This window comes from Fusarium redolens, assembly GCF_020744475.1.
Source record: "Fusarium redolens strain MPI-CAGE-AT-0023 chromosome Unknown BKA55scaffold_23, whole genome shotgun sequence".
In the NCBI taxonomy this organism is placed as follows: Eukaryota; Fungi; Ascomycota; class Sordariomycetes; order Hypocreales; family Nectriaceae; genus Fusarium; species Fusarium redolens.
The window spans coordinates 513,015-532,115 of NW_025763686.1; the positions used below are offsets into that span (position 1 = coordinate 513,015).

Here is a 19,101-nt window from a genome sequence, read left to right on the forward strand (position 1 = left end):
ACACTTGGCCCCTAAAACCGCCACAGCGCCAATAATCTCGTAGACATTCATTGTATCCCACTCTCTCATATTCTTATTTAGCAAGCATATAGGCAATGCAGATTAGAAGTACGCAGTCCTGAGACTGAGACGCTGCGCACTGTTCATTTGTGTAGAAGGGTTGGGGTTTGTTATAACTTGGGAGATGCGACGTGACGGATTTGTGACCACTTCAAGTCGCGCTTGCTGACACTGTAGGCTACTTCAGCGCCATCAGTGGAGAGTTCTCTCCCTCCAACCACGGCTGCAAGGTCAAGATGTCCCCACGTTGCCAATGCCTAGAGTATGTATGGTAGGCGGTGGACCTAATAATTAGTATTTATGTTAATAGCCTGATAATTATTATCTATATTAATAGCTTCATAATTATTATTTATATTAATAGCTTACTTAAGAATTATTTAATAGAAATATATTATATTTTTTATTTTTAATTAATTATTTTTTAATATTTTTACTTAATATTTTCCATTATAAGAATATATAATATTTTATATATTATATTAATAAAATTATAAAACTTAAAACTTAAAATATAAAATATATTATATATCTATTAACTAATCTTTTTTAAGTTTAATAACTTAATTATTTAAAAATAGTATTTATTATTATTATTTACTAAAAGTTAACTTATATATATATTAAATATTATTATAAATAAAAGTATTTTAAATTAAATAAATAAAATAAAAAAATTATTTTTAAAGCTTAGGTTTTAAAATATTTAACTAAATATATATTATAATATCTAGATTTTATTTATCTTATTAGATAAATATAAAGTACTATGCTATTTAAAACCGATGCGTATTAGCGGCTAAAAATGACAAGGGGTGCTGTTTGTCCTAGACGTGATCTTATTGGCTGAGTCTGTCTAAACACAAGCGAAATCCAGCATCCTAAACCCATTATTGATCTGTGTTACTAAAGCCCGGATCGCTAGCATAACGTTAAGCATAACGTTAAGCCTAACATTATGCTAGCTATCCAGGCTTCCCGAACCACCCGGAACACTCGGATATCTGGGTTATTGACAGTGGGTCATGCGGTTTGAGCTTGAGGACGGTTTGTCTCTAACCCTGGTTATGAACACACATATATAACAGCCTAATCTCAGGCCCTATGGTCTATATTTCCACAGAATATTCGCCTCACCTCGCTCAAGAAAGACAAGCAATCATCCTCCCAAAGCACAACCATGGCAAACATCAACAAACGCACCGGAACCGACGCCAACATATCCGTGGAGATTGATCCATCGGCGCCCGGCACAATTATCCGAATTGCACTGGCCGCCGAATCAGCCTTCAACGTCTTTATGGCCATTCCTATGATATTCAACGCGAAAGAAGCCTTAGGACGAATGTACTTAAGCGATGGCAATCCCGTGGCGCCCCACGCTGCCTCTATGATGCAACTATTCGGCATCAGCTTGGCCGCTATGACGGTCCCGATGGTGCTTGCGATCCCGAATAAAGTTGGGGCGATAGAGACGAGGCGGACCACGTACCAGATGTTATCCTCGTTCGAGGTTTTTGCTCTCCCGCTCTCATGTTGGCAGGCGTGGGTTGCGGGGGAGGCGGGTAGCGGGCTCAATCCCGACAAGGTGATTTGGGGCCTTGGGATGGGGATGGGGGTTGCGTTGGGGTTTAGGGCCTGGGTGTTACTTGTGAAGCCGGAATGGATGGGGAAATACAGGGCGAAGAGGGTGGACTGACGGGAGTTCGCTGATGGATTTAGCTACATGGGATAGCTACTCCTACAGCTATCCTTGTCCCCTTCGACGACAATTGCTTGCAAGGGAAGAGCGATGTAGCATATAGTTCTCTGAGTGTGTTGTTGTCCGACGGAAGAGGCAGGTCCAGCCGGGATTACCAAGGAGGTCGAGCAGCTTTTGGGCTCTCGCTGTGGCTGAATTATTATTACTATTAATTGAGTAATTGCCCTTGTTATTTTATATTATATTTGCCTTACCGAGAAGTATATAAGATCTTGCTTTTAGAAGTCCCTAAAAAACCTTTAGAAGTGTTAATAACAGGCTGTAGTTGGGTGTGTTCTGTTCCTTTAATAAAATAGCCTTTCCTTTCCTACTACTATTTGTATTCTGCTTAGCTCTTCTGGCGAAAAGTTAGACCGGCCCTAGGAATTATTTGCAGGCGATTTATCATAAATCGTCTAATAAAATAGGTTATGTTGCTTAATTTTTAATGCTAAATTATCTGATGCTAGGCCGAGCTGCTAATTAGTTTAAAACTAACCTTAACCTTATACTTGGGGTTAGCTAGTGTTAAACTGCAGAAGGCTTATTTTGCTATGCGTTTAGATGAAATACACTGCATTTCCTAAAATAACTAGGTTACCTAATAAGCTAGCTCTTAAATAGAAATAAGGCAGTATATTTTTAAAAACACTATGAGTAACTTAATTAGATTAATTAATATAATTAATTACAGCCTATTTACTTTAATAATAAAGAGTCTTAAAGCTATTTTTCTTTAATATAAATATAATTATTAAAATAAATATCTATTTAATAAAATAAACCTTAATTCTAATATTTAATAAGAAATAATAATATCTTTTATTATAAATATAAAGGCTTATCTTTTATATAGACTTAATAACTAGTATAATAGTTAGGTCTAATTATATTAAACTAAGCTATATTAGGTTTATTATTAGCAGATAGTATATAGTATATACTAAGTATTATTAAAGTATTATATCTCTTAATAGTAAATTTAATGTATATTAAGCTTAAATTAATATAAAGAAGTTATATTAATAGCTAGGTTTTATTTACTATTAAATAAATATATATATATAATAAGTAGTTTATAATATTTTAAGCCTGGCTTATAGTAAGTTATAAGTCTATATTATAAGCTAGATTATAAGGCTTATAAAATATTCTAAGGTAAGGTATGAGTTACTATGTAATTAGTAAAAGTAAAGTGGGGTGCATGTGATGTAAGCGCCTTCTTCTGTTTGGGTTGTAATATTAGGTACCTGCAGGCTTTTTTAAAGTATTATAATAGTATTGCTATAATGCTATTAGCAGTTGCGGCTAGAAGGTATATATATTGGCCTATTCCTGTAATAGAGCTAAGCTAATATAATAGAGGGAAAGTTAGGTCGGATGACTTACTGCAGGAGCGTGATAGATAGTTGAAGCGTGGTATGTAGCAGAGGTTGACAAAAGACCTGTTAGGTAGGTTATAGGAAGAAGGTCAGGGCTAGCTAATAAGCAGGTAAGGCTTTTTAGCTGGCATATATATAGCTAGGTTTCGGCTATAATTAAGGTAGATAATTATAATAATTTAACTTAATAAAGCTTTACTAGCTATAAAGATAATAAATATTTAAATTATATTAAATTTTAGAAATACTTTAATATACTTTTTAAGGATAATATATAAACTTAAAAAATATATATATATATATATAGCTTATATATATAAGATCTTTTTTTATAAAGTTTAATCTTAATAAAAATATAAAAGCCAGGAAGAGAAGGTAACGTACACGATAAGCTTGCCGATCAGACAAGCATACCAATCAGTTCCACTTTTTACCTTAAAGACAACTTTTTAAATAATTCTAAAAAGTCCAAATTAAGCTTAAAATAACTAAAACTTTATTAATAGATATATAAGTCTTAAAATAAGCTTTATTTATTTTCTTTAAATTTTTTAAAAAATTCTATATAGCTATAAACCTTAAAGTATATTTACACTGTAAAATACACTGTATTTTAAGGTTTTCTATATAAAATAAAATAATTAAAATTCTTTTAAAAATCCTTCTTTATATAAATAACTATACCATTTTAAAAAATATTTTTTATAGATTTTTAGCTATTTTATTTAAGGTTTAAAATACTATAGGGTAAGCTACTTTTAGCTGTACAGTATACTGATCGGCATGCTTGTCTGATCGGCAAGCTTATCGTGTACGTTAGTTATATATATAATATAAAAATAAAATTAATAATAAATAAAGGCTTTTAAATAATATAAAAAACAATTTTCTTAATTCTATTATAAGAAACAGACTTAAGGTTAGTGTTATATTATTTTTATTAAATAGTTAACTATCTTAGGAATACTAATCTCTTTTATTATAATTAATATGCATTTTCTATAATTTACCCTTTAAGCCTTAGTAATATTATCTATTTATTAGGTAAAAGAGGGAATTTATAGTTTATTATAGGCTATTAATCCCTTTAATGACCTCGCATAAAGGAGCCCTTAATGATGGAATCCGAGTTCGAGCCAAAGGGGGGTTGTAGCACTTTTATCAGTTACCGTTGCTCCTCCCATTGCTCCGGTTCTAGTTTAGCAAGTCAGGCAATAAGTTGGCATATTAAACACAACTAAGTTTCTGTTTTAATGCGTATAAGATGTCAGTTAGTGCTTTTGAGGAGATAAGATTGTAGCTCGGTATCTGGGTCGCCATGCCAGGCGTATGACTGCCTTGCTCTCGGCGAGCAAAATGCCCATCATCTCATTGCTTATGATACTTATAATGAAATATGAGTTTTGTCCTACTTTGCAGGATTCTAACCCTAAGTGATAGGCAGAGTTCTTAAACTACTCAGCCGGGAGAACTTGGCCGCGGCATTCTGCGAACTTGAATGATGGTCCCCCTTGCACACTAGCACACCACGCGTCTAGGGCGACTTCATCATAGTCTTCCAAATAAGTCAAATTCCAACCTTCGCCGAGCGAGATTGGCTTGACGCCATCCTCGCTTGCCTCGAAAAGACAGCCTTGGGAGCCTGCGACCTTGTTTCTTGTGAGATGATAGCCTACAGGGTATTTACGCTGGCAATGACCTACCGATCCCGATATGGTGCCTGTGCCAACCAGGTCTCCGGTAATAATTCCAGAGCCCGAAGAAGCAAGATGGGTGAGCTGTTGAAATGGAGACCAATACAGGTCCCGTAGATTGCTTTTCGTGATCAATTGGGTATTACCATTGCCTAGAAACTGAGTCAACCATCAAGTCAAACGCAGTCCTATTGCACTCACGAGTTACTGATGCCGCCACATTGATGTTGAAAGTTCCCGTCGTTGAGTCGCTCCATTTAAGGTGGCTTAAGCCACCTGGCTGATGTCCATTCTTGGGAGCGGTCGCGAAAGGGTGCAACACATCGAAGGGGACAATCCATGGCGAGATTGAGGTTGCGAATCCTGTATAGCGGATCCAAATTGTTGAGTCACCGAGACAAGGATGTATTGAGGACGGGTTGTATTGGGAGACGTACCTTTTGAGTGGAAAGGCCCGAGAGGACGAAGCTCAAACATCTGTACATCACGAGTGGACCAGTCATTCAGCAGAACGAAGCCGAATATATACTCTGGAGCCTCGTCGATCGAGAGGGTCTTGCCACGAGGTAACGATTTCGAGATGAAGTAGCCGAGTTCAAGCTCAAAGTCGAGCTTTTTTGACGGCCCGTAGATGACATCCGAGCCATGAGTCGTGCAAGTATTGTGGAAGATGCCTCGCGGCCTGTGTATCGGCGTCGGCGATGGAACGATGCTAGAAGCACGCCCATTGTAACAGATGGGCGACGTGTAAAAGTTATCCGTCACGTCTCCTCCTACCAAAGCAGCGCACTGTTGACCCTCGCCATTAGGGAATAGCTCTCGCGGTCGCTAAGTGATTTGCATTCTTCACTTACATTTCGGGCATGCTCCAGGGAGCAATAAAAGTCCACGTAATTTCCGATTGACATGGGCAGATGTGTGCTAACGTCCTTAACTGGGACAAGGCAAGAGCTCGGAATTGATTTATTAGAGTATTCCTCGGCAACGTGTTTCCGTACAGCGCTCCGAATACTCAACGGGAGCTCTGCGAATCGATTCAAGGTTGGCTAAAATTTGTAAAAGATGTCCGTTAGCAGGCGAATTCGCGCGTTGAGCATGGGGTCTCTTGAAGCCGCACCATTTGGAAGATTGCCACAAGGTCGATGTGGGAGGGTACTGCCCTCAATTGAAACCATTCGAGCTGGTAAAGCTTGCTCAAGTCCACAACCGTGTCGTTTATCAAGGCGGCGCATCGTGGCGCCGGGTTGTCAATTGTTGAGACAACGCCAAATAGAGGCACAACCAAGTGTTCGGTCATAGCTGTGCAATAGGTTGATATACAGTGAGATAAGTTATCTTGTGTGCCAGTACAAGCATAGGTAAGTATATGTAAGAGAAGCGACAATTGTTTGCACGTTGCTCAGTGCACGCAACATAACCAGCGCGCTCATTCTCCCATTGTGCATGATTTCCCGTGGTTTCCCGTGGTTTCCCGGGTCTAATCTGCTACTGTTTGCGGGCAACCAATTGATGCGTTAGTGGCGCTTCCGAGGCTATCTAATTCGTTTCCCGTGTTTTAAAGGTTTGCCGTTTTAGGTTTTACCGGATCCCTCAGCTGAGTGACGTTGAATTTCCGTTCCTCCGTTCTTTGGTCCTTGCCATGGAGCCTTTGCCGTCTCGCTCTACCAAGCCCCACCTTATCATTCGCATAATATAATAAAGCTAAAGGCATAGTTTCTCTCCCGTTTGTGATCTCACAAGGCCCACGCTTCAAAATGTCAAAGGAAATGTCTTTGTACCCGCATCCCCGTCGCGTTGTTACCGGCCATGATGAGAATGGGCATGCAGTCTTTATGGCTGACAGCAGAGTACCATGTCTCCCTGTGGCAATCAACTGCAACTTTGCTGTTCTATACGAGACCCACGAGTTCCCCATCTCTAATGACGGATGGGAAGATCCAATCTTGAAGAAGACAGAAAGTCTGGCAAATCACACGGGGATAGTTCTTCGATGTGTTGACTTTAAGCCTAATACCAAGACGGTGAGTGACGTATCTGACATTGATAAAGATAGATTTCTTCTACCCTCAATTGAAGAAGCTGACACCTTTACGATACTTAAGATGTTCCACCGCACCGAATCGTTGGACTTTGGCTTGGTTTTTGACGGAGAGGTCGTGTGGTATGTGACCAGCATAGCCGTTGCTCGAGTGAACTATTCCATGCAAATATATCATAGCTAATGTGTCCCCAACACTGCAGTTACTTGGATAACGGCGTAGAATTGACCCTCAAAGCCGGTGACACATGTGTTCAACGCGGAACCATCCACGGTTGGGATAATAGAACAGATAAGCCGGCGCGTATCTTCTTCATCCTTAGTGGTAAGTCTCCCAACATATTACACTCCACAGACTTTGTGGATCCCGTTGTGGATCCCCCGCGCTACTGTTGCTGATAAAATAAAGCCGCGAAACCCGTGCAAGTTGGAGGCAAGATGCTGAATGCGACTGGGTTCGATGACAAAGATGTTGTGTCGGGAGGTCAATCCCACTAAGCCAATTGTGGGAAAGGTAACGCCATTCTCCGGAGTTATCTAGGTTGCTTAGCCGGGTTTAACAGAGGCTCATTTTCCCCGCAATTTCGGTTAGTTCGGAGGTGATAGAATAGGTTATAAAGTCTGGTGCATCGTTTTCATCTCCGCATTTCCCATTGTATTCTCACTATCGTCCCCGCACAAGCTTAAGACATTTGTTGCACCGAATTTTCATAAAAATAAATCCAATGCGAGGGTTTCATCGTCTTGAGCCATCGGATAGAAGTGCTGGACGGCCACGAACAGCCTGTGTTCAGTGTAGCGCGCTCAAGGTAGGCCTTGGTCTGTTCTCGTATTAAATTGATCCCTTTCGAAAGTCTCTAAAACTCACGCCTTTATTTTCCAGGTTCGATGCACCGGCGAGAGGCCGTCTTGCTTTAGGTGCTCTCGCCTCCGCCGCTCATGTACCTGGACAGGAGCCCAGCACAATTGTTCGTCCCGGCAAGACTCGGTGGCCCCAGCTCGCACCGTCTCAACGTCGACTGAACACGGTTGCAAATACGTCGGCGTTCATTATGGTCTCTTTTTGGACCTTGTGGACTTGTATTTCTCAAACGTGTACAACGCCTCATTACTCCTTCACCGCCAATCCTTCAACCAGTCCTTGTCACAAGGTGCGGTCACGAAACACGTTGCCCTGAGTGTCTATGCCCTGGGTTCATGGTATTGCGCAACCCGCCTTCGCCAGTCCATATAAAGGGTGACCAAGATTCTGACGGTTTCGCAGCTTCCACAATGATAATGACCAGTATTACACAGTCGTCGGGGCAGGCTCCGCCCATGAATGGGCAGAAGAAGCAGGCAGACTTGCCCTTTCTCAAGTCGAGTTTCCAACCGAAGACAACCTAGTCACGTTTCTTAATTTGACCCTTTTCTGGTACAGTCAAGGGCAGTGGCAACGGATGATGGTTTTCGAAGCCAATGCCCAATGCACTTCACGGTTGCTCGGTCTTGGCAAAAATCCTTTGGCACAAGCAAATACCATCGAGGCTGAGCTGAGTCGTAGAAGACTCTGGGCATGCTTTCTCATCAATCAATTCATCGATCGAACGGCATCCAACAAGATGGAAATCCTGGAATTTAAGGACGTTCCACTGCCATGCGACGAGCAGGACTTCCGAATCGGTGCTATCCCTGAACATCATGCAACATGGAACCATCAGCATGTAACTACTAGCATCTTTGCTGAGCTAATAAAAATTAGCAGCCTCTGGTAAAGCCAATTACCTCGATTACTTTTTCCCCAATGCCGTTTTACTGACTATTTGAAGGGCATCTGTCTATCTCCTTGCGCGTGACGATGGGTTAGAGATTGATCAGAAGCTTTTGACTATTCAAAAGTTGGACAGCGAACTGAGGACATGGCAACACGCTCTCATCAAGGACTTCGAGATTGATTGGAGTCACACCCCAGCACTATCAGCAATCAACTTTTCTCAGAGAGTGCTCATCCACATCACTTACCATCAGACTACCTGCGTCCTACACTCATCAATAGTCCCGTTGCTCTCTTTGAGTTCTGCAGCGGGAGAATTCAGGTATTCTCAGGCAATATCAGCACAGACTGCGCTCTTCCACGCCCGGAAAATCTCTTCCCTCTGCCTCCAGGCAGACTTCTGGGATCCGTCACAAGCTCCGGGATTTGTGGGTTACGCTGCTTACTCCTCTTGTGCTATTCAAATCCCATTTTTATGGTGCCGAAAAAGTGGCGTAAGAGAGAGTACCATGGCCAACATTAAAGCGAACCTCAATGTGATGCGCACGATAGGCAAGCGTTGGAAACTCGTTGCGGAATTGGTATAATCATGCCCTCTTCTTACAAAATCATGGTTCTAAATGTCTGACTAACCTTACGATTAAAAGCTGAGATACATGCCGGTGCTTTATCACTATCACAAAAGCATGGCATATTCCCTCGCAGACGAGCCTGGGTCCCTGGATGCCATGGACCTCAATAGATGTAGGGGCTCGACAAACCGAGCAAGAATGTCTATCATCGGCTACAACGCAATCATTTGGAACAATGACTCAATCAGAAACCAAGTCGAAATCGATAATTTGGGCCTGGGGACTTATGAAGAAAATAGTGGATATCGAGCTGAGTCAACTGATACTCCCGATCTGACACATGCATCAGATTTGATGCCGTCAACAGATCCTTTTCTATCGCATTTTGGATCGGTAGACCCTGAACTGGAAGGACTTACAAGCCATCGGATAGCGGATGCAGTGGTGGAGGCATTACAGACGTGTGAGGGCTTTGGTCATTTGGTACCAATGGATGATCTCTCACTATGGGGCGCTTGTTTAAATAGCCCCGGAAAAATGTTTGAAGACTGTTTAGAGGAGTATAAGTAATTGTTACTACGTAGTCGCCGCTTAATATCAGCCCGATATTAGGATCCCCAGATCTACTGCAGCAGACGTGGTGCGAGTCAATGCTATGCCTCAGGGGTGATCGCCAGTCGTTTAAAAAAGCAATTCTTGGTCGGCCAGATGACGTTTTGAGATCATTAAATTCCGTTGTTCGAGTATTACTCGGACATCCTAGTATTAACGTACATGGGTTATCCTCGGGCAGTCCCCGCCACCTGTATTTCACACACGGGAATCTATCTCTTGAGTGGAGCGACAAGCGTGCGCACTTACACTGACCGCGTTCGAGGTGGATGGGTCCTTTTTTCGATCCCATGGAGACTCCGCGGTCTTTTCCATCATCAACGGGTCCGCGGGGACATGGTTGGACAGAGGCTCCCGGGTAGACATCTTAAACGGTTAAAGCCATCACTACAATGTGCCAAGTGGCGAACTTCCCCAATTGTCCGATCAGGGTCGGTAAATGATTCTATTGGTTCAGCGGTAACGCGTTCGGCCCATCGGTTGACACCACTACCCAGAAATTTGCTTGCTTTAATGCACACTGATATCGTTGTCAATGATAAAAGTAGAACAAGATAACCTGACAAACGGCGCTCTAGCACACCCGAGTTATATTATTTTGATCACATCTTAACCGAAACCGTTTATAAAAACCGCATTCAAAATGCCACCTTTCCTTGGAGATATCAGTACGGTAGACACCGCATCTTACCCTTATATCTTTGAAAAGAATGTCACCGTGGTCACTAAGAGCGGCACGGCCATCCGCTGCAACGTTTATCGCCCAAAAACAACAGACCAGGACGCCAAATTTCCTGTCCTTGCCACATGTGGTCCTTATGGGAAGGACGTGCATTACAGTCAGTAAGTACAACATTACATTGCCTGATTCAGTCCCCGAGAAATCATTGTTCTTCAGACTAATAGAGATTTCAGCTTCAATGCCAACAGCTACGCAGAAGTAAACCCTGCTCACAAGACGGAACACTCAGCTTGGGAAGTACCAACTCCACGTCACTGGACTGAGCGTGGCTATGTTGTCATTCGGGCAGATGAGGCTGGAACCGGCCAATCTCCTGGATTTCTCGACATCTGGTCGGCCAGTACAACTCAATCGTTCTGCGACCTCATAGAGTGGGCGTCTGAACAGCCATGGAGTAACGGGAGAGTCGGCCTATTGGGAATCAGCTATTACGGCTCAACCCAGTGGCGAGTTGCTGCCCAGAGGCCTAAAGGTCTCGCTGCCATTGTTCCATGGGAAGGATTCTCAGACTTGTACCGCGATGCGTGCCGGCACGGTGGTATCTTATCCAATGCTGGTTTCAACAAAATCTGGGACCGACAAATTGGACCAACCCAATACGGTCTTCCCGGTAGAGCGACACGAAATTGGGGTGACGACACCATCGAAGGTGACATGTCGGAAGAAGGACTGAGCCGCAATCGGGTCACACTTGTGGATGCGGCACGAGCTAATCCATTTCGGGACTGTTCACGATTTGCTTCCGTTGACTACAATCTCGAAGACATTCGTGTGCCTGTCCTCAGCGTCGCAAACTGGGGAGGCATCTCACTGCACTTGCGCGGCAATGTGCAGGGGTTCATGCATGCCGGTTCTGAATTCAAATACCTTCGATTCATCGTCGGTAGACATGACCTGCCTTTCTTTTATCCAGAAGAGGTTGAGATTCAGCAGAGTTTCCTTGATGCCTTTCTCAAAGATGACGATCGGGCGGGATGGACAATGAAAGGAAAAATCCCCCCTGTGGATCTAATACTACGCAAAGGCAACGTCGGATATAATAATCCAAAGGCAGAGAGCCAGTTTCTTCGAAGAAAAGAAAAGGAGTGGCCAATTGCTCGCACACTTTACAAGAGCATGTTTCTCGGCCCCGATGGAACACTAAGTTGGGAGAGGCCAACTGACCATCGCTCCCAGAAAATCAGCTATCAGGCACTTGGAAGCGGCAACCTTCAACACTCGGTTTCATTCAGATCAGCTCCATTTGAATCCGAAACGGAAATAACTGGCCATATCGTCGCCCACTTGAACGTTTCTGTGAGCCCGGATACTCCCGAGGCCTACCCATCTGAGATTGATCTTTTCCTCTCCTTACGTCATATTGCAGCCTCTGGGGACGAGATATTCTACACTGGAACAACAGGAGAGCCAGCACCTGTCGCGAAAGGTTTCTTGAGGGTGAGTATGAGGAAGACGAACCCCCAGCACCCTTGGCACAAACCTTGGCTCCCATATCGGGACTACTTTTCTACCGACGTCCTCCCAGTCGCACCTGGGGAGGTGTACGAGGTGGATGTGGAAATCTGGCCGACAAACGTGGTCGTGCAAAAGGGCGAAAGTCTGGCCCTAGATATTGGCTCTGGTGATTTAGCTGGAAGCGGCCTCTTTCTGCATAATGATCCGATTGACAGGTGAGTCTAACTGGATGATTTCATATGTGTAATACAGAGCTAACAGGAAGGCAGGCCTGAGGAGACTTTAAGGGGATTAAATTCTATACATTTCAGGGAAGTATATAATAATTATATTATACTTCCAGTTATTCCTAGCAATAGTTAGAAATACCTTGATATAGTAGATAAGTAAATTATATAAAACTCTTAACCTTTCTAAGATAAATTATTATAAAAATATAATAAAGTATTTAATTAATTAAAATTAAATACTAAACTCCTTTTTAAAGGTATTAATACCCTCTTAAAAAGTCCTTATATTATATATAATTTAATTACATCCCTTATAATACTAAACCCCTAGTTATACTAAACTTCTAACCCAATTAATTCTTAATAATTTAATTACTACTTATATATTTATATATATCTAATTAATTTAATCCTAGCCTACTCTTATATTTATAATCCCTTTATTTTATAAGCAGGTAATTCTTACCTTATACTATTTATTAAGTATAATATTTACTTATTTAATATTATTATTTCTAGTTTTTAATAAGGCTAATTTATATATAATTATTTAAGTATTATTTAATTATATTTATCCTTAATTTATAATTATCTTATAATATTATTTTATTTTATTTTTCCCTTATTTTTAACCTTATAAAAGGCTATAAGCGTTTTAGCTTTTTTATTAATAACTTAAATAAAGAGACCTTTATAGCAGGCTATTATAGGAAAATTTAGTATTAAATAAGGTTTATCTGCCTTAATAATATAATTACTGCCTTAACTAACTAGTATAAATACTAGCTCTTAATACTTAGATTACTCTTTTTTTTAACTTATTTAAAGAAATACTATATCTAATTTATTTATTATACTTAAGTATATTACCTAACTTAATATTTCCTCTTTTAGTTATACTTATTAATATTATTATTATTTTTTTCCCTTATCTTTAGACTTATATAATGCTATTAAGCTTTTTAGCTTTTCTATTAATAATTTAAATAATAAGACTCTTATAATAAGCTATTATTATAGAAGTTAAAATTAGATAAGGTTTATCTGCCTTAATAATGCAATTACTGCCTTAATTAAGTAATATAAATACTAGCTATAAGTTTATATCTTAGCAGCTAAATTAACCTTCTTCCTTTAACCTATATAAAGGACTACACCTTAGTTAACTTTTATAATATACTATACCTGATTTATCTATTATACTTTTAAAGTATATTATCTAACCTAACTTTCTATAACTTCTAACCCTTCTTACTAATAGTATAATAGCTATACTGCCTTAATGCCTATTATATTACTAGCTATAATCTTAATCTAGCTATTAGGCCTACCTTATAAATAGCTAATAAAAAGGAACTTTATATAATATATATAATAATTATTATTATTATAAAAAACTTCTTATTAAAAAGTAGATTTAACCTTATTAAGGTAATTACTTTTAATTATAGCCTAATTTAATTAATTAGTTATATAAAAGAGAGATATTATATTAATTTAATTAATTTAAATTAGGTTAATAATAAGCTATTAGGTCTTAAAGACTTAGAAATAGCTCTAAGAGAAGGTTATCTTCTTTAGTTAAATAACGTAGTTTTCCTTACTGCTTTTATAAGTAACTTAGCTACTATAGGTCGGCAAAAGTTCTAACATATTCCGGATCAGCCGCAACCACCTCGATTACACCCTGCTATTTCACTATGCAATTAAATAGGTAATATTTATCTAATTATAATAGAATATATATTAATTTATAAAGAATTAAAAGGGGATCCTAACAGTATAGCTTAATACTTAATATATTAGCTATTTATATTATAATATATATTTAGTTAGTTAGGTATTAATTTTATTATATTCTTAATTATATTATCTTTAATCTTAAACTATAGCTCTTTTATAGCTATAATAAATTATTTTATAGCTATAGCTAACTTTAAATAAGTAGTAATTTTAAGATAAGTCTTATATATCCTCTATTTAAGGATTTTCTAGAGGTTTTTAATAAAATTAAAGTTAGGATTATATAGAGGCTAATTAGTAAAAAAGACTCCTCTTCTTCTTACTTAAGGCTATAGCTAGTCTTAAACTTTCTAGTATATAAATAAATAGGTATTATTATATTAAAAAGTCTTTTTTTCCTTAATAAGTCTAGGAAGATAAGATTAGAGATAGGATAGAATATGCCGGCTAATTATGCCTCCCCTCTTAGACTAAGGATCCCTAGGAAGAGGGATAACTATAAATAGCTTATTATAGTTAATTATATTATAAAATATCTATAAATATCTAGCAGGCCTTTTATAAGGCTAGACCTTATCTTAGTAAAGTCTTTTACCTTATAATATTATTAAAAGAAGCTTTTAAGATAGAAGTCCCTAGACTTATAGCTAAATAAAATAACTACTTAGTATAGTTAATATTTATATAGTTAATTATAACCTTATTAGAAAACTACTAATTATACTAAAAAGACTTATTTTTATAATAGTATTTATTTAAGAAAGATTTCCTTAATTAAGTAACTTCTTTATTAAGAAATAGGTATTAAAGTATAAGCTTATATTATATACTCTTCTTAATAAGCTAGTAATAAATTATTCTTAATAAGGCTTTTAATTATACCTAGTTCTTAATATCTTTATATAAGATAAAAGGGTTATTTTTAATAAGTATTTTAATATATATTTTATCCTAATTTAATAAGATTTAAGGCCTATTAAATTATAGTTTATCTTTACCTAACTTTTAGTATTAATTATATTAAATAACCTTATAAATTAGATAATAGCTTAACCCCTCTTTATTTATAATATCCTAGATATAAATGCCTAATTTATATATTATTATAAACCTTATTTATATATAAGGAAAATAATATATACTTTACCTTATTTAGGGCATTTTAATCTATTAAAATAATATAATAAAGTTATAATATTATATTTTAAATTTATTAAAAGCAGGGTTAGACCCGGAATGTGTTAGAACTTTTGCCAACTTACTGTATATATAAAGAGTAGCTTCTTAATATATTTATAAAGGCAGCTAATATTACTAATAAGCTATTCTTAAATTAGTAAAAAGTTCTAGGATAAATATAAGGTAAAGGCAGAGTTTTATAAAAATTTAAAGGAATTATATTTATTTTATTTTATATAAGTTAGTTAATAAAAGTTAAATTTACTTAAAGTTATAACTAGCTTAATTAATTAAATATATATAAAAAGGCATATAATTAATTAACTTTATATATAAAAATAAATAAAGTAAAATTAATAAAAAAGCAATAATTTAAATTAGGAAAATAATTATTATTATTTTTTTATTTTTTTTAAGTTTATAAGTTAGCCTTAAAAGGTATATTTAAGTATTTCTAAAGTCTAATATAATTTAAATATTTATTACCCCTATAGCTAGCAAAGCTTTATTAAGTTAAATTATTATAATTAGCTGGCTTAATTATAGCCTAAACCTAGCTATATATATGCCAGCTGAAAAGCCTTACCTGCTTATTAGCTGGCCCCGACCTTCTTCCTATAACCTACCTAAAAGGCACGCTTTAATTATCTATTATGCAGTAAGTTATCTAACCTGACTTTCCCTTCTAACCGCAACCGCTAACAGTATCACAGCTATACCATCACGATATCTGCTATCTGACGAAGCCTGTAACTACCTGATAAGGCCTTTTATACTAAAATGCCTGACCTGATTCCTTATTTTATAATAGCTCTTAAAGATTATAAATATAAGGATAAGCTTTATATTATAATACTAAAGATTAAAAAGGCTTAAAATAAAAAAGATAATATTACCTTTATTAAGTAAGCTATCTTAGGCTATAAGGTTTTCTTATTTATATATTATTATTATAAAAAGCTAATAATCTCTAAAGGCTACCTTAAGGAGGAGATTAAGTTATTATAAAAGCTAAAATAATCCCTTATAATAAGAAGGCTTATAGAGGTAAGTAATAAGGGATTTATTAAGGACTTTAGATTAGAGACTTTAGTTAAGAACCTATATAGATAGTAGCTTAATAATATAAAGAAATAGTTAGTAGAGCTAATAAAGGCTATAAAGCTAATTAATAGCTAGTAAAGATTAGGCTAGTTATGGTCTTGGATTACAAGAGCGTGACTGAGATGAGGGGGATGGCGTACTGCGATGTAGATAGAAGCGGGGTAATTATAGGGTTTAGAAGAAATATATTGAGTTTTATGTAAGTTTAGGTTGCCTAAAGTTAAAGACCTAAAGTCGTGAATTTGGCGTTGGCGGCGAAAAGAGGATTAAATAAGTTATAAGATAGGCTATATAACTAAATAAGCAAATAAGCTGTAATATTAGTATATTATTAATATAAATAGGGGAATTATTATTATAGTACTTATTATTTATAATAGTATATAATATAATTAAGGCTATTTTATAACTAATTATAATCTTATTAATATAATTAAATTAGCCTTAAAGTAAGTTATAAATAGAAATTAATATATATTATATATAATAATTATAGCTATTAAAAAGAACTTTTTATTAAATAGGAAATCTAATTTAATTAAAATAATTCTTATTAATTATAATTTAATTTAATTAATTAGTTATATAAATCTAAATTACTTAAGAAATATACTATTTTTAGCTTAAATTCGTTAAGAGCTATTTAAATTAAAAAAGCTAGAAAAAGCCTTAAGGTATAATTAGCCTTTAATAGTAAAAGAAGTAGCTTTCTTTACTGCCTTTATAGGCTTAAACTTATCTTAATATATAGTGTAGGTTATTAATATAATTATAAAGGCAGAATTAGTATTTTATATCCTCCTTAGTATATATAAATAAGAATAGGGAGTTTATATATAAAGTTAAATAAATATAAAGTAAAGGCAGGGTCTTATAAAGGAATTATATTAAGTTTACTTACTTTATATAAGTTAATTAATAAAGGTTAAATTAATCTTAATTAATTAAGTATATATAAGAAGGCCTATAACTAATTAACCTTATATATAAGAATAAATAAAGTAAATTAGTAAAAAAGTAATAATATAAACTAAGAGTATATTATTTTATAACGTAATGTAATTTATTACATATTTACTAAGTTAGCTTTAGAATATTAATATTTATAGTGTTTTCTTAAATATTAAAATATTTTTCTTTAATTTATCTCTTTCTTTTTTTTCCTTTCCTTATTTGCCCTCCTTTATTTTATAATAGCCTTTAATTCTTAGAATATAATATTTATATTCTTAATTTAATTAACTAAACTATATATTCTTACTTTATATATTATTTATAATATATACTATTATTATTAGCGTATTTAATCCTATTAATAAAGGCCTATTACTACTTTAATATATATTAATTATATATTAACTAGTTATTAATAATAATTATATAATAATATATCTTATAATAAAAGTTAAGGTTTTTAGCTTATTTTATTATAATCTTTTACAAATAATACCTTAGTAATAATTACCTTAAGAAGATAATAATAAAGAAAGTATTTAGCTTATTAAAAATAAAAGAAATATTTTCTTTATACTTATAAATTAAGGCTACTTATTTAATTAAATTTTAAAGTTTAAGGCAGCTACTATATAATTTACTAAGACTTAATATTAAGGTTATTATATTTAAAAAAAAAGTTTTATTATATTATCTTACTTATTTACTTTTAGCTTTACTTTTTATATTATTAAATTAGTATTTTAATATTAAAATATATATATTTACTTATTATTCTTAATAATATAATTATAAGTAATAAAAATTATATAATCTTTTTTAGATTTTTAATATATTATTATTAAGAACTAACTTTATAAGAAAAGGTCTTATATATAAGCTATATATAATATAATATATCTTTGTTTTAGTTACTTAATTAGGATAGATTATATATAAAAATATTAAGAAAAATCCAAGCTTTTAATTAGTATGCTTACCTAAGCAAAATATAGGGATTTAGCCAACTTCCTATTATAAACTTTAATTTCCTTACTAAGGAAATAATAACAAGTTTATAACTAGGGTCACGTGACTTATATTTTTATTATTAATATATATATTAAATTTTACCTGGCAGTTCTATAATTTATATAATACCAGTTAAAATCCAGTATATTAAATAAGGTTGTCTCTTACTAATAAAGCTTATAACTAACTAATTATAATAAAAAGCTTATTACTAAAATTAGTAAAACTTAGCAAATTTAATAATAGTCTTTATATTATTATATATATTACCCCTCTTTAGGATTATTTATATATATCTGCCTTTATTCTTACTAAGAGAACTCCTTCTTAAATTCTTAACTACTTTATTAATAATTATATAATATATATTATTAAAATTAGAAAAATTCGCCTTATTTAATAAATCTACTATTAGTCTCTATTACCTACCTTATACTAACTTATTTAATAGTTGTAACCTTTTATCTAATTATAAAGACTTTAACCTTACCTCCTATTACTCTTATTTACCCTATAACGTATATTAAGCTTATAAGGTATTTTATTCTAGCTCTAAGAATTATATACTAAGCTCTTAGCTTCTTATACTATATTTAGTATTTATAAGATATTTACTACTTTAACTATTAATTCTACTTTTTACAAACTCCTTAATACCTTAAGTTATTTTATAATACTAGCTACTTATTACCTTATTACGTTTATTATATTAAAATAATGATATTTAATAAAAAGCTTTTTAATATTATTAATAAAAATAAAAATAAAAATATTTATATTTAAAGTCTTATTTTTATAGCAATTATGTAGTTTTTACTTTAACTTCTTAGC

General features: G+C 34.9%; 5 protein-coding genes across 5 annotated transcripts; 4 read left to right on the forward strand and 1 right to left on the reverse strand.

Annotated features, from left to right (window-relative positions):
- The first annotated feature begins 935 nt into the window (after positions 1–935).
- BKA55DRAFT_583599 (uncharacterized protein) lies at positions 936–1,954 on the forward strand. Its single transcript, XM_046194227.1, has one exon. It carries the CDS (start codon positions 1,241–1,243, stop codon positions 1,757–1,759), a length of 519 nt encoding a protein of 172 aa, XP_046043017.1. The 5' UTR covers positions 936–1,240; the 3' UTR covers positions 1,760–1,954.
- A 2,683-nt stretch (positions 1,955–4,637) lies between these two features.
- On the reverse strand, positions 4,638–6,174 carry BKA55DRAFT_598973 (putative fumarylacetoacetate hydrolase; the record flags this gene model as incomplete). The annotated part of the gene is made up of 6 exons (XM_046196321.1): positions 4,638–4,832; positions 4,887–5,029; positions 5,079–5,240; positions 5,315–5,666; positions 5,732–5,923; positions 5,995–6,174. 6 exons carry the CDS (start codon positions 6,172–6,174, stop codon positions 4,638–4,640), a joined length of 1,224 nt encoding a protein of 407 aa, XP_046043018.1.
- A 325-nt stretch (positions 6,175–6,499) lies between these two features.
- BKA55DRAFT_583602 (uncharacterized protein) lies at positions 6,500–7,375 on the forward strand. Its single transcript, XM_046194228.1, has 3 exons — positions 6,500–6,898; positions 6,980–7,038; positions 7,119–7,375. The coding sequence occupies exons 1-3, from the start codon at positions 6,632–6,634 to the stop codon at positions 7,312–7,314; spliced, it is 522 nt and encodes a 173-aa protein (XP_046043019.1). The 5' UTR covers positions 6,500–6,631; the 3' UTR covers positions 7,315–7,375.
- Positions 7,376–7,574: 199 nt separating this feature from the next.
- Positions 7,575–9,946, forward strand: BKA55DRAFT_583604 (uncharacterized protein). The gene is made up of 5 exons (XM_046194229.1): positions 7,575–7,724; positions 7,799–8,115; positions 8,180–8,665; positions 8,724–9,249; positions 9,316–9,946. Exons 1-5 carry the CDS (start codon positions 7,641–7,643, stop codon positions 9,808–9,810), a joined length of 1,908 nt encoding a protein of 635 aa, XP_046043020.1. The 5' UTR covers positions 7,575–7,640; the 3' UTR covers positions 9,811–9,946.
- A 343-nt stretch (positions 9,947–10,289) lies between these two features.
- BKA55DRAFT_667836 (X-Pro dipeptidyl-peptidase protein) lies at positions 10,290–12,458 on the forward strand. The gene is made up of 3 exons (XM_046197854.1): positions 10,290–10,695; positions 10,768–12,264; positions 12,319–12,458. Exons 1-3 carry the CDS (start codon positions 10,496–10,498, stop codon positions 12,410–12,412), a joined length of 1,791 nt encoding a protein of 596 aa, XP_046043021.1. The 5' UTR covers positions 10,290–10,495; the 3' UTR covers positions 12,413–12,458.
- The last annotated feature ends 6,643 nt before the right edge of the window (positions 12,459–19,101 follow it).

Excerpts from the sequence above, each read along its gene's own strand:
- BKA55DRAFT_583602 (XM_046194228.1), top strand. The coding sequence starts at position 6,632 with ATGTCAAAGGAAATGTCTTTGTACCCGCATCCCCGTCGCGTTGTTACC. Across the intron at positions 6,899-6,979 it reads TTAAGCCTAATACCAAGACG|ATGTTCCACCGCACCGAATC; the intron begins GTGAGTGACGTA and ends ACGATACTTAAG. Across the intron at positions 7,039-7,118 it reads TTTGACGGAGAGGTCGTGTG|TTACTTGGATAACGGCGTAG; the intron begins GTATGTGACCAG and ends CCAACACTGCAG.
- BKA55DRAFT_583599 (XM_046194227.1), top strand. The coding sequence starts at position 1,241 with ATGGCAAACATCAACAAACGCACCGGAACCGACGCCAACATATCCGTG.
- BKA55DRAFT_583604 (XM_046194229.1), top strand. The coding sequence starts at position 7,641 with ATGCGAGGGTTTCATCGTCTTGAGCCATCGGATAGAAGTGCTGGACGG. Across the intron at positions 7,725-7,798 it reads TTCAGTGTAGCGCGCTCAAG|GTTCGATGCACCGGCGAGAG; the intron begins GTAGGCCTTGGT and ends TTTATTTTCCAG. Across the intron at positions 9,250-9,315 it reads GGAAACTCGTTGCGGAATTG|CTGAGATACATGCCGGTGCT; the intron begins GTATAATCATGC and ends TACGATTAAAAG.
- BKA55DRAFT_667836 (XM_046197854.1), top strand. The coding sequence starts at position 10,496 with ATGCCACCTTTCCTTGGAGATATCAGTACGGTAGACACCGCATCTTAC. Across the intron at positions 10,696-10,767 it reads AAGGACGTGCATTACAGTCA|CTTCAATGCCAACAGCTACG; the intron begins GTAAGTACAACA and ends TAGAGATTTCAG. Across the intron at positions 12,265-12,318 it reads CATAATGATCCGATTGACAG|GCCTGAGGAGACTTTAAGGG; the intron begins GTGAGTCTAACT and ends ACAGGAAGGCAG.